Below are 11,712 nucleotides of genomic sequence, written 5' to 3'. Positions count from 1 at the left end.
GATTCTTCCCTGGAAAATGCTCACATCTGTAAAATTTGTCCAGGCAGTTTCTAAGGGTTCATCGGCTCTGAGAGGCGTAACTATGGGCTTAAATTCCCGGTCAGCTGATCTTTTCAGTCAGTCAACAAAGAGGCTGAGGCCCAGGTAGGTTAGGAGATTTGCAACCAAACTTACACCGTAATCAGGATGAGGACTCAAAACTTCTGACTTGCAGTCCTGTGTTTTTGCATTCTTCCACACTATCATATCAGTGTCTATCCTTTTTTATTAGAATATGAGGTAGAACGTAGTAGATATTCCCAGAATACATTTGTGTTGGTTAATTAAATGACATGGTCTGAAACTATGAGTCCTATCCTTCCTTCTCTGTTTCCACCACTTCCTTTTCTTGGGGTAGATGAGACCACATGATGGGAAACAGCCCAGTGCCCACACCCTGCCTAGAATACATGGAAGTCAGGGATGAAGATCCAATACCCACGACGCATGAGGAGGGTGAGGGTGAGAGCTATTGGATGAAAACAGCCATGAAAGCACCACTCGTACTAGACCGTAGCCTCCCTGTCTCCTCCAAGGTGCTCCTGGCCTGAGATCAGGGTGGTCTCCCAAACTACCTGTGAGTTCCCCAGGGAGAGGAACTCTAGGAAATCTCTTTTTTTTTTTTAAAGATTTTATTTGGGGGCGCCTGGGTGGCTCAGTGGGTTAAAGCCTCCGCCTTTAGCTCGGGTCATGGTCCCAGGGTCCTGGGATCGAGCCCCACATCCGGCTGTCTGCTCGACAGGGAGCCTGTTTTCTCCTCTCTCTCTGCCTATCTCCTCTGCCTACTTGTAATCTCTGTCTGTCAAATAAATAAATAAATAAATAAATAAATAATAATAATAATAAAAGATTTTATTTGACGGGGCACCTGGGAGGCTCAGGCATTAAGTGTCTACCTTCAGCTCAGGTCATGATCCCAGGGTCCTGAGATCGAGCCCCACATCCGGCTCCCTGCTTGGCAGGGAGCCCACTTCTCCCTCTCCCACTCCCCCTGCTTGTGTTCCCTCTCTCAATGTGTCTCTTTCTGTCAAGTAAATAAATAAAAATCTTAAAAAAAAAAAAAAAAGATTTTATTTGACACTAGTAGACTGGCTCACAGCAGGGCCGACTAGAGAGGAGATACGGAAGAGAAGAGATGCCGAAAGGAGGGCTTTCCCTATAGTCCTGGGCCACGTTTCCAGGAGGCAGCGAAAGAGGACAGACTCCAGAAAGTGGTTGCCAGCCCTTAAAAAAACCCTCCCACCAACTTTATTTCAGTGTCTGTCAAAGAAACCAGGAGAAGCACCTCCTTTGAGCCGGCATTTCAGCCTCGGCACACGCCTGTCTCAGGCCCTGAAAAGCCGACGCTCTTCACCTCCCCAGGTACTTCTCACCCGGTGAGCTGGGAAGCACAAGTGCTTTCCAGCCGCAAAGACACAACGGGCAGGAGTGGACAGGCACTGGAGGCCTCCAGAGAGTCACGCCTATTCCACGGAGACAAAAAACTGAGCAGAGTCCCAGGTGTTAACTGGCACGTCACCCCAGGCCTCAGCTTCCCCTCTGTGAAGTGACAAAAGTTGCACAAGAACTTTCTTTCCCCTTCGAAGTTTCTGACGCATCTGTGCAACACAGATGCCCTTCTAAGAGAGTTAAAGAGTCCATTCCACATACTGAATACTCAAGTCACAGGTCAGAATTTCCCCAAAGCTGAGTTAAATCGCTATAAAGGGGCTCCAAAGCTGTTGGCAAGAAACCAGAAGCAGCGGACACATACCTGCTCAGACTCCTCGTCGCTGATGTTGGTCCGGCCCAGCATAGTGGCCTTCACCGTGGACAGGATCTTGAGTTGGGTGCTTATGGTTGGGATTCGCTCGCATACCTAAGAAGCAAAGTTAATTTAGCATGTTTCTAATGTTTTCCTTGCCCACAAGCTCTTTGAGGGCACAACTTCTCTATCTCTGATTTCCTAGAGGCTGGCGTGCAGAAGGCACCCTGTAAATTAGCCACAGAATCCCACTTGGTTTGTCCCTAGGATCAGTATAGTCCCTCTGTTCAGAAAGGAAGCATTATAATTTTTTCATTTGATTAGGCAAGAAATTTTCCTATCTTTCCCAAATACACATGTGTATTTCCCCTTCTGCTATTTCTTCAGAGCTCCTCCACCTCCTCCTTGCTCATCCAGTTTTCTCTCTCCTGCTTTCTCCCTCTCACGCCCCCAACTCAGACACACACACAGGCACGCACGCGCGCGCTTCCCTTGCATACCTGTAAGAGGTTGGTTCTAATCCGCTTATCTGTGCACTGCTTGGCAACCTCCTTGGCCAACCGCGTCACCTCATCTGAGGCCTTGGCAATGTCCTTGGCACACTGAATCAGTGCCCGCTTGGTACCACTGCCCCCTCTTACTAGCCGAGACATCTCAGCCATCAGCAGAGCCATGCGCTTGGCTGCTGCAATGATGTCATTGCCCTAGAGAGAAAAGCAAAGATATAATGTGAGCTCAGCCCACACTGTGGCCAAGTTAGGGAAGGAAGGAAGAAGCGCAGAGAAGAGAGGAGGGAGCCTGCTACTCTAGCAGCCTCTGGAAGGGAGAGAAGAAAAGGACTGTTCTTGAGTGATACAGACAATACAGGAGGACAGAGAAAAGAGGGAGCCGGGGGGCTCCTCCCAGCGTTCAGTGAGAGAGACAGAGAGAGACGACCCTACTGAAAAGAGGAAGACCTGCAGATTGGTCTGGAAGGGCAATATGTGTGCCCCACATAGCACTGAACGAGCACTTCATCTCCAGGTTAATCATGTCAATCAAAATGAGGACGGGACGGAGAAGTTGGTTAAACAGGCATTTTCCTTTCACGAGGGGAAAGCGGGAGAGCTTGCTTGAGGGGAAAAATACAGAGGAGCCTTTCCAGACGCTGAAATCATCCTCTTCACCCTAACCCTTGTTACAAATAGCAGCCAAGGACTGTGGCTGCTGAGCTAGAATTTAAGCCAAGTAACTATTATCAGCTTTGGTGAGAAAAGATCTATTTTCTCACCTAGACTGTTCCCGTCCTCCCTGCTACTGTGTCTTATTTGTCCTGTAGGCCTCAGGGAACATGTTATTTTAATTTGTCACACTTTAAAAGGCCAAGAATCAATTCCTCAGTCCTCTCAGCTAAGTGGCTTCAATTAAAGAGACCTTCAGCTAAGAGCAGAAAAGTACAAGTCATGAGTCAAGCTGTACATGGAGCCCCCACTCCAGTTCATAGCGGTTTACCTTCAATGGGGTGTTTGGGTTCATTAAAACCCTCATGGGGCGTAATAAAGAAATGTATAAGGAATTTACTTTATGCCCTCAAAAGGTGCACCTTTTGGCTGCTAACAACCAGAAACAACAACCGCAATGTTCAAAACTACCTAAAAAGTCAGGCCCTACTCATTTTTCCCCTCACGCTTTTCAATTTTCTGCACAAGGCAGTGAGGCATACACAAACCATGCCCTGCTGGGCGCCCTGTGAGACACCCCCACAGGCACCCAGAGATGGCCGAGCGCTATGCTGGGAGGCGTGTGACATCTCAGGCAGTCACGGAGGCCACAGAGAATATGGGGATGGGAAAAAAATCACGAGAACAGGGGCAGGTTAGACATGGCCGTCCGGGCCCATCTCTTCCAGGGTAGACCTGGGATCGTTCCAGGATTTATGAACTTGATTAGAAAACAGTGTGGTGCTGAGGTTAGTTATTATCCATCACTCTTCAAACCCTTTCTTCTTGCAACATGCTACCTTCAAAGGGAAAAAAGTGATCACCCTCCTCCTCCACTCCCCACACCAGTGCTGGTTCAGTCCCAAGGCCAAAGCTCTGTGGCTGCCCATCCTGCAGCCCTGAGTGCTCTCTGTTCTCCACCCCCAGCCCATCCCCCTGGAACACCTGGACAAGCAGTCAGTGAAGCCCCCTTCCCTGTGGGTTCCCGTCAAGGCCAGCATCTGCCAGGCAGCCAAGTGCAGGGCAGCAAGCAGTCCGCCCCAGAGGCCCTGCCATATAAAGCTGCTTCCCACTCCAGTCCACTCCGCCTGAGCCATCCGTGACAGGTCAGCAGAGGACGGGGTGGCAGGACAAGCTCCATGGTCAGGCCAGGTGACCTCTTAATGGTCTACAGTGGTTCCTGACCTGCAAGTCATTGAGAGACCCAGAGCTTCCCAAGGAGTTTAGGGTTCTAATCGTGGCCCCGAGGTCAGTAAGAAAACGAATCCTTTCAGAAAGTGACCCCATCTCTACCCCCCACTGGACATAAGTGCAATCCAATTAATCGGGCATTAGCAGACCTATCAAACTCGTGAAGCCAGTCCTGACAACAAGGTGCAGACAGACAGAGGCCCGCCCTGCTCAGACTCACAGGACTTGCACAGATCATGAGTGATGCAACGTGTCAAGGCTGCACATGGCCGGATGCATACAGAGCAGCCCCGCCGGGGGTGCTAGATCAGTACCTTACTAGACCACTTGGTAGCTTCCCGATGCAGGGACTGAGCCGCGGCCAGAATGGGCTGGTTGACCGGCTGATTGGATGGCATTAACAGCAGCTCAGGTTCGAAATCGTCTTCCATGTCAGGGGGGACAGGGAACCCAACAGCATCGGCCGCATCTGCCTCAGCTACAACACCTACACCCACCTCAGCGGCCCGGTTACCTGGCTTTGTCGATGGCAGGGAGGATGAGAAACAGGGACAGTGTTAGTCAGAGCAGTAGGACGGGGGAGCTGAGCATCACTTGGTTTAGTAACCAAAGCTTGCCTAGGATGGGAAAGAAAAACGGCACCTCTCCAGAAGCCAGACGGACCAAACTCCACCGAAGGGGGATTCTCAGCCTCCAGCACCAGCCCGAGCCCCCCCTGTTGTCAGTGAGGGAAAGAAAGAGACTCACTCCAATGGCAAAAGGTTTCCCGAGAAAAATTTAAACCAAGAAAGCAAGTGGCATTCCTTTTTTATTTATACACTTACCACCAAAGTTAAACTTGCCAAGAATAATTTTCATGTCATAACATTTCTGAGGAGCCAAACAACCAAACAATAGTAGCTGATTACCTTTAAAAGGAATCCAGAGGGAAAAAAGTAAATGCGGCCACACAACTTGCTCTGAATGGAACAAAGTGATCCCCACCCCCCCAGCCCCCACTAGCTCCTATGGAAACTGTTCTAGATCTTCTGGGACACAGGAAGTGACCTGAGTCAGCTCTGCAAGTTGCCAGACACAGATCATTATTTCCAGCAGGAGTTAAAAGGTCCCAGCATTTAAAAATGATACAGCAGAAGCCACGGACAGCAAACCAGGAAAGAGGCACAGAAAACGAATGCAGTGATGAGTGAGGAGGACTTATCAAATCTCCCACAATCAGCCAGCGGAAAGGAGCCTCCAGAATGGGCCTCACCCAGCTTCCCATCTCAGGGGAAACCCACACTTCAGACCAGTTCTCTCTATCCCCTCAAGACCTTTGGACACAAACACCTCCATGACCTCCTCCTGCACCCGCTGCTACTACTGACCCAGAAAGCTGTTCCCGGGGTACAACTTAAATCTCTCCTGTTGCACAGCAGGGTTCTCAATCCAACCTTAAGGTACATACTTCAGAGAGAACCCAGGAACATAGCTACTGACCAACGATGAGTTCAGAGGAGCCCAAATCAGTACCCACAAGAGAACAGGACTTGTGACAGGGAGAGAATGGATTTAATACCATGGATGGAGATTCCAAAAGGCCAAGGCAAGTGGCAGTGTGATCAGATGTGAAATAGGCAGAGGGGAAAGAAAACAAAAGGAAAGTAACTGCCTAAATGAAGCCAAGCCATGTATATGAACAATGGTGAACGCACGTCCTTCTTTAAAAAAAAAAAAAAAAAATTTAAAGTAATCTCTATACCTAATGTGGGGCTTGAACTCACAACCCCAAGATCAAGAGTCACGTGCTCTACCTAGTGAGCTGGCCAGGCATCCCGGAACACAGGTTCTTTATATCAAACATCTCTAACCAAGAGGAAGAGTTTACTTGTAAGTTTATTTGAGGTTGCTATCACCCCTAAAATTCTTATCCTGCACAGGAAACCTGTCTCCAAAATGTGATGACAAAGTTGGAGAATTCAGAGCAAACAGTGGGTTCAGGTACATTCTAAACCCTTTCCCTAAACTCTGTCTCAACCAGGACTCATCAACCAGGACTCCTTAGAGGAGAGGCCAGTTCACTGCTGCTGGGGAGCAGAGTCTCAAGGTGTGCAAAGACAGACACACAAACACATACCACCCTCACCACCCAAACACACATGGTCAAGGAGCTCCTGACTCATAGCTCAAAGTCGGCAATTCTCCAATGCTCCAAGCCTGCACATAGTCAGACCTAAAGACTTCTGGCCACAAACAGCAGAGTGGGGTAAATATGTAGGCCGATGCTGTCTGCCCCCTAAGTTTGTTTATAATTCAAGTGTATTTTGTGTCCTGCTACACGATATATGTGGGTTTATTGTAACAAAATTTATTTATTTACTTATTTTTTAAAGCTTTTATTTCTTTATTTGACAGAGAGAGAGCACAAGTAGGCAGAGCAACAGGCCGAGGGAGAAGGAGAAGAAGGCTCTCCACTGAGCAGGGAGCCCGATGTGGGGCTCAATCCCAGGACCCTGGGATCATGACCTGAGCCGAAGGCAGCCACTTAATCGACTGAGCCACCCAGGTGCCCCATGTTGTAATGAAATTTAGATTGCCTTTACAATCTTTGAGTAAAACCAAGATCCACTGTCCCTTCTACCCCTCTTTCCACATGCACTGGGACTCTGCAAACGGTCCTGGAGGTGTGCACGCCCCAGGTGGAAAGGTAGAATTATAAATAATTCCACGGCCAGGCCCAACACCAGCAAGGTCACAATTCATTCCTTCTTAGAACCTAGGTTCACAGCTAACAGCACAGAAAAATAGAGAGTTTCAAAAACCAAGGTCGATTTCCCAGCCTGGAAAAACCCAAGATCAGCTACAAGTAGAAGGTCCCCCGGAAACTACAGTTAATACAAGAGCTTGAGATGGCCGAAGGCAGGAAAAGGCAAATAAATGGTGGGAATAAAGATCTAGAAGAGGGGGTCCTATTACAAACAGTTGAGAAATGAGTTAAAACTACATTTCACCACCCAGTGAGCAAGAATATTTAGTTCTTATCTAGAAAAGCTACCATGCACTTTTCATCATTTCAGGGGAAATAGGCAAAAGTTATTCACGGGGCCTGACAGGTGCAGCACCCACATTTTCACCGACCACATGAATATTTACACTTTCAGATTTGTGGAGCTGGAGTTAACCTGGAGTGGTCTTGAATTGGGGGGTGAGATGATTCTGAGAAAAGGACAAAGCACAAAGCTCCTAAGCACATACCTGCTTTCATGGAAAACAGAAGGAAAATGCAAACACTTCAACCAACTCTAGCAGAGCCCACAGAAGACTGTTTCACATCTGGAGTACTGATACTTAGCAAGAGAGCACTTAAAGACATTCAGCAATCCTGAGAAAGAAAAACAATTTCTAAAAGACCCCAAATGTCGCAGGTCGCAGGAACGGACACTTGCATGGACGGAGGAAAGGAACCTCCTCTCAAACATCTCACTAAGCCACGAGGAAGAAGAGGATCATGTTATTGGCGACAGCAGGAACCAGAAGCAGAGAGAGGGTAACTTTCCAATCAGACTCTTCTTCCTGGGCTGTGTGCATGTCTTCATCCTTTTCTGACAAGAAAAGCCTCATTACTTACCTTGCTGGACCACTTGCGAGCCTCATCATGGAGCTGCCTGGCAGCCATCATCATTGGCTGGTTGATCACCTCCCCGGCTTTCTGCTCAGGGAACTCTTCATCCTTCTCCTCTGGTGGTGGGGGCCTGGGCGGAGGGACCTCACCCTCAGGCAGAGGTGGTTTGGGAGGAGCAAGCTCATCGGCCAGCTAGAGAGAGAATTACTGGGTTGTAAGTAAAACCCTAGGAACTACTCCCCCTCTAGAACTCTTTCCTTTCCTTTAAAAAGCATCCCCAGAAAAGCCACCCACGTTCATTCCATATAAGACCACCCACATGGAGCACAAGGACCACCTGCCTGAATCTCCACAGATGCATATTTTCTTCCTTGCTTCTCCACAAAAAGCCAGCAGCTAGAGTTCTGGATGTATCCCAGGGAGGCACACACAGTACTGCTGGACCAAGGCTCCCCAAAGAGGACGGATCTAATTTGTGGTCCTGACTGTTTTAGGGAAGTTGCACAGGCGACTAACTTCTCCCCGGGGTCTCAGTTTCCTCACCTGTCAATCAGGGGTAGCTAAACCAATTGGCCTCTAAGATCTTGATTCTAAGTGTCAGGAATTTGCTGATCCCATAAGAAGCCAGGCCCCAGAGTAGCCCTCCCACTGGCCCCAACCAGGCACCAAGAGCCCAGCTACAAAGAAGCAAACGAAGCTGAAACGTTGGAGGCTAGAGACGCCCTGTGCCTCGGCTTGGGCAAAAGGACCCAATTCTGTCCTCAACCAACTTAGAAACTTCCATCTTTTACTGACATGAAACACAGGAAAGTAAATCAAATTATTGCCTTGATGAGCTATTCCCAAAGTCCAGCTGTCTCCAATACTGTTAGTTAGAACAATCACCATTTCCTATTCTAGGATTTGTATCTGTAAGTTATTGCCCAGCTAAGCCTCCTCCGAAACCATTTACCTATGGAAGAATAAATTTATGGCACTTTGGGGAACATAAAAAGAGTTGAAATTATAGTTGGAGGAAAATATACTTAAAAAAAAAAAGACCATTATTTTTGTTACTAAACAAAAAAAGAAAAAAACAAAGTCAAGTAAAGAAGACTGTACACAAATCTAACCACCTCAGTTTTGCCCTTGTCAATTGGGAACACAAAAAAAAAAAATCTCCTCGCCACCAGGTCACTTTCCTTCTCCTCAGTAACTCATCCTACGACCTCATCACTCATCACATCCACACTTCCCAAAGCCAGTGCCACTGCTCCAGTCAGTCCCCATCAGAGCAGGCCAGGCCCACGGCCCCCACCGACCCAGCACGCCCTGCGCAAAAGCACGGGAGTAGGACTCTACTGATTCTGGAATGCAAGTCAACTTGTGTGTCCGAGGAAGCTTCAGGTAAAAGCCAAAGGAAGAAACCTCCTCATCCACGAGGCTCGGAGCACAGCTTACCTCCCTCCTGCTACAGTCCCTGCCCCCTCGGCTCAGTTCTCCCCGTCACTCTGAATCTACTTACACGGAGCTGTTCGAGATCCGGAGGAGGAGGTGGGAAGTCAGGCTCCTGAGGTTGGAAGGCTTCTCTGACCTTGGCCACAGCTCCCAGGATCCGATAACCCGAGTCCAGGAAGCTCTTTTGCAGGCCTAAACATAAGACGCCCTCACTTTCACTAGGCAGGTCAGTGCCCTGGAGCACCGTCTGTCCAGCAGCAGAACTGGTTTCTATGAACAAAAGCTGCATGTGAAGCTGCCAGGAAACACCACAGGCAGTGACTGAAGGGGAAGGGCCGGAAGGGCCAGGCAGATGCCATGAGGCCTACAGAGAGTCACGAGGGTCACAAACCAGCTAAGCCCTGTGGTGTGGGCAGGGTGCCTTCTTGCCTGCACAACCAGCAAGTACTTGAGATGTTCCTGGGTGTGATCACTTCGGGCTCAGGTGGTGCTCATCACCCCTCTGACGGTGAGGCCGTCAAGAGATAAGCCTGCCCAACTCAGAACGGGAAGATGTCCTTTCAGATTGAGCAGACATCCCCCAAAGGACGTCTCGCCTTTCTCCTGACTCCTTCGCTCACCTTGGCAGTAAGTGTGTTAACCCCTAGGTTGAGCTGCCGCTGCTACAGTGCCCAGTCACCTGGGATTCGGAAATTCTGCTCAAACTTTTAGAAACTCCAATTAGGAAACAGAGCGTGTCCTTAGTGACGGTAGCTTGAAGATGTGAGAAAGATCCTGCCTGGGCTAGGGGTGAACAGGGCAGCCCTTCCTTCCCACTCCCTAATGCTGCCTGGATTCCACTCATGGGCCAGATACACTGGATGCTCCAAACAGGAAGGAATTCCGATGTTTCTAACCAAGGGAGTGGTAACATCTTCAGTAATACTGAAAACATGCTCACAATTCAGCTAAAGAAGATCCAGATTCTTTGGTGTAGGATCAGGATATTCACAGAGGAGAACTACAGGTCAATTTAAGCCCTCCAGATTTGACAGAAACCGAAAATGTCTTACAGAGAAAAAAGCATTTTAAGAAAAGCAGAAGAGAAGATATGCCCGTTACATAAGCTAAATGGTTGATAGAATGGTTTTCGTGCCACTTTTGAGCAATTTCCAAAATAATGACTAAACGCAGCCAAGAGCCACCTAGTCAGACAACATGAAGAAAGCACAGAGAAGTCGGTCCAGAGCAACTAACTTGCAATGAACCTGCCAGTATTGCAGAAAATATTCTGTGCCATATATATATATACACATATATATATACATATATATATATATATATTTTTTTTTTAACATAAAAAGGTTAATCTAGGGGCACCTGGGTGGCTCAGTGGGTTAAGCCTCTGCCTTCGGCCCAGGTCATGATGTCAGGGTCCTGGGATCAAGCCCCACATCAGGCTCTCTGCTCGGCAGGGAGCCTGCTTCCCCCTCTCTCTCTGCCTGCTGCTCTGTCTACTTGTGATCTCGCCCTGTCAAATAAATAAATAAAATCTTAAAAAAAAAAAAAAAAGATTAATCTGGCATTCTCAAACTAAGGATCTGCAGTGTTTGCTCCCAGACGCAGTACGTGGTGGTGGCAAGGTGGGTACACGTCATCTCAGCACCCTGTCAGCTTCTTGAGGTAACCTCTCAAGTGAGGTGAACCATGCCAGGCACTGCTTACCAGGGTCAGAGATGTTTCCGGCCACAGCCTTGGCGTCCATCACCATGGGAGAGATGGTCTTGCTCAATTCGTCAGAGGCGGCTTTCACAGCCTCGCGGAACTTGGGATCCTCCGAGTTCTCCACCTCCCTCTTGGCCACAAGCAGGATACGATTGGCCCGGCGGGCGATGCTGGTGGCCCCGGCGACCAGCATCTGTGGCTGGATGTTGGCCATGGCTACTTTACACTTGTCCAGATCTTTTTTAATTGCTTCTTCAGAAGCATCCAGCAGAGATTTGGTATCGATAGCTTCGTCCACCAGCCCTGTCAGAACAGAAATGGAATTTCGTTTCTGTTTTAGAAGAACAGGGACTCAAAAACCCTCTTGTCCACTCAAGGTTCTCACGTGAAAGTAGAACACCCAGAATTCTCTCCTTCAGTTCTAAGTCCTCCCTAAACAATCAAAAGCTTCCAGGTGATTTACCTTAGTTCAAAAAAAAAGTGAAGATGTCATCCAGGAGGCAGTATAGATTCACGACACCCATACCGAACGTGGTCACTGGCCTTCTTGGGTCCTCCGCGGCCCGCAGGAATCGCAGCGGCAACAGGAGGACGGCGTCTCCGACCTTCACCGCATCTCCACATTATGCTAACAACATTTTCTCCCTGCCCGGCTCACTCCACAGCCATCTGTTGCTTGTTGGCAGCTGGTTGTGCCCCAGACGAGCCACGAGGAGGGTTCTAATAACCTTGACGGCCTGCTTCTCGTTTCGATTACCTCTCGTCCGACACCCCGGGAGCTCCACTTTCGTCTCTGG

The 11,712-nt window shown here is 48.7% G+C and overlaps 1 protein-coding gene across 4 annotated transcripts in view; it reads right to left on the bottom strand.

Moving 5' to 3' along the window:
- Window positions 1-11,712, bottom strand: part of VCL (vinculin) — a 118,575-nt gene that overhangs the window by 5,296 nt on the left and 101,567 nt on the right. For 2 of the 4 annotated variants that reach the window (XM_047703482.1, XM_047703483.1), the window contains exons 16-21: window positions 10,916-11,218; window positions 9,279-9,403; window positions 7,781-7,966; window positions 4,488-4,691; window positions 2,284-2,487; window positions 1,793-1,897 (exon numbers count right to left, since the gene is read on the bottom strand). In XM_047703482.1, the coding sequence (XP_047559438.1) occupies window positions 1,793-1,897; window positions 2,284-2,487; window positions 4,488-4,691; window positions 7,781-7,966; window positions 9,279-9,403; window positions 10,916-11,218 (1,127 nt within the window). The remainder of the gene's footprint in view (window positions 1-1,792; window positions 1,898-2,283; window positions 2,488-4,487; window positions 4,692-7,780; window positions 7,967-9,278; window positions 9,404-10,915; window positions 11,219-11,712) is intronic. The other 2 variants (XM_047703484.1, XM_047703485.1) reach the window with 1 other exon arrangement.

The sequence above is a fragment of the Lutra lutra genome, chromosome 14 (assembly GCF_902655055.1).
Source record: "Lutra lutra chromosome 14, mLutLut1.2, whole genome shotgun sequence".
Lineage (NCBI taxonomy): Eukaryota > Metazoa > Chordata > Mammalia > Carnivora > Mustelidae > Lutra > Lutra lutra.
Note: the sequence above shows the minus strand (reverse complement) of the source record. Positions and strands in the feature narration are given on the sequence as shown.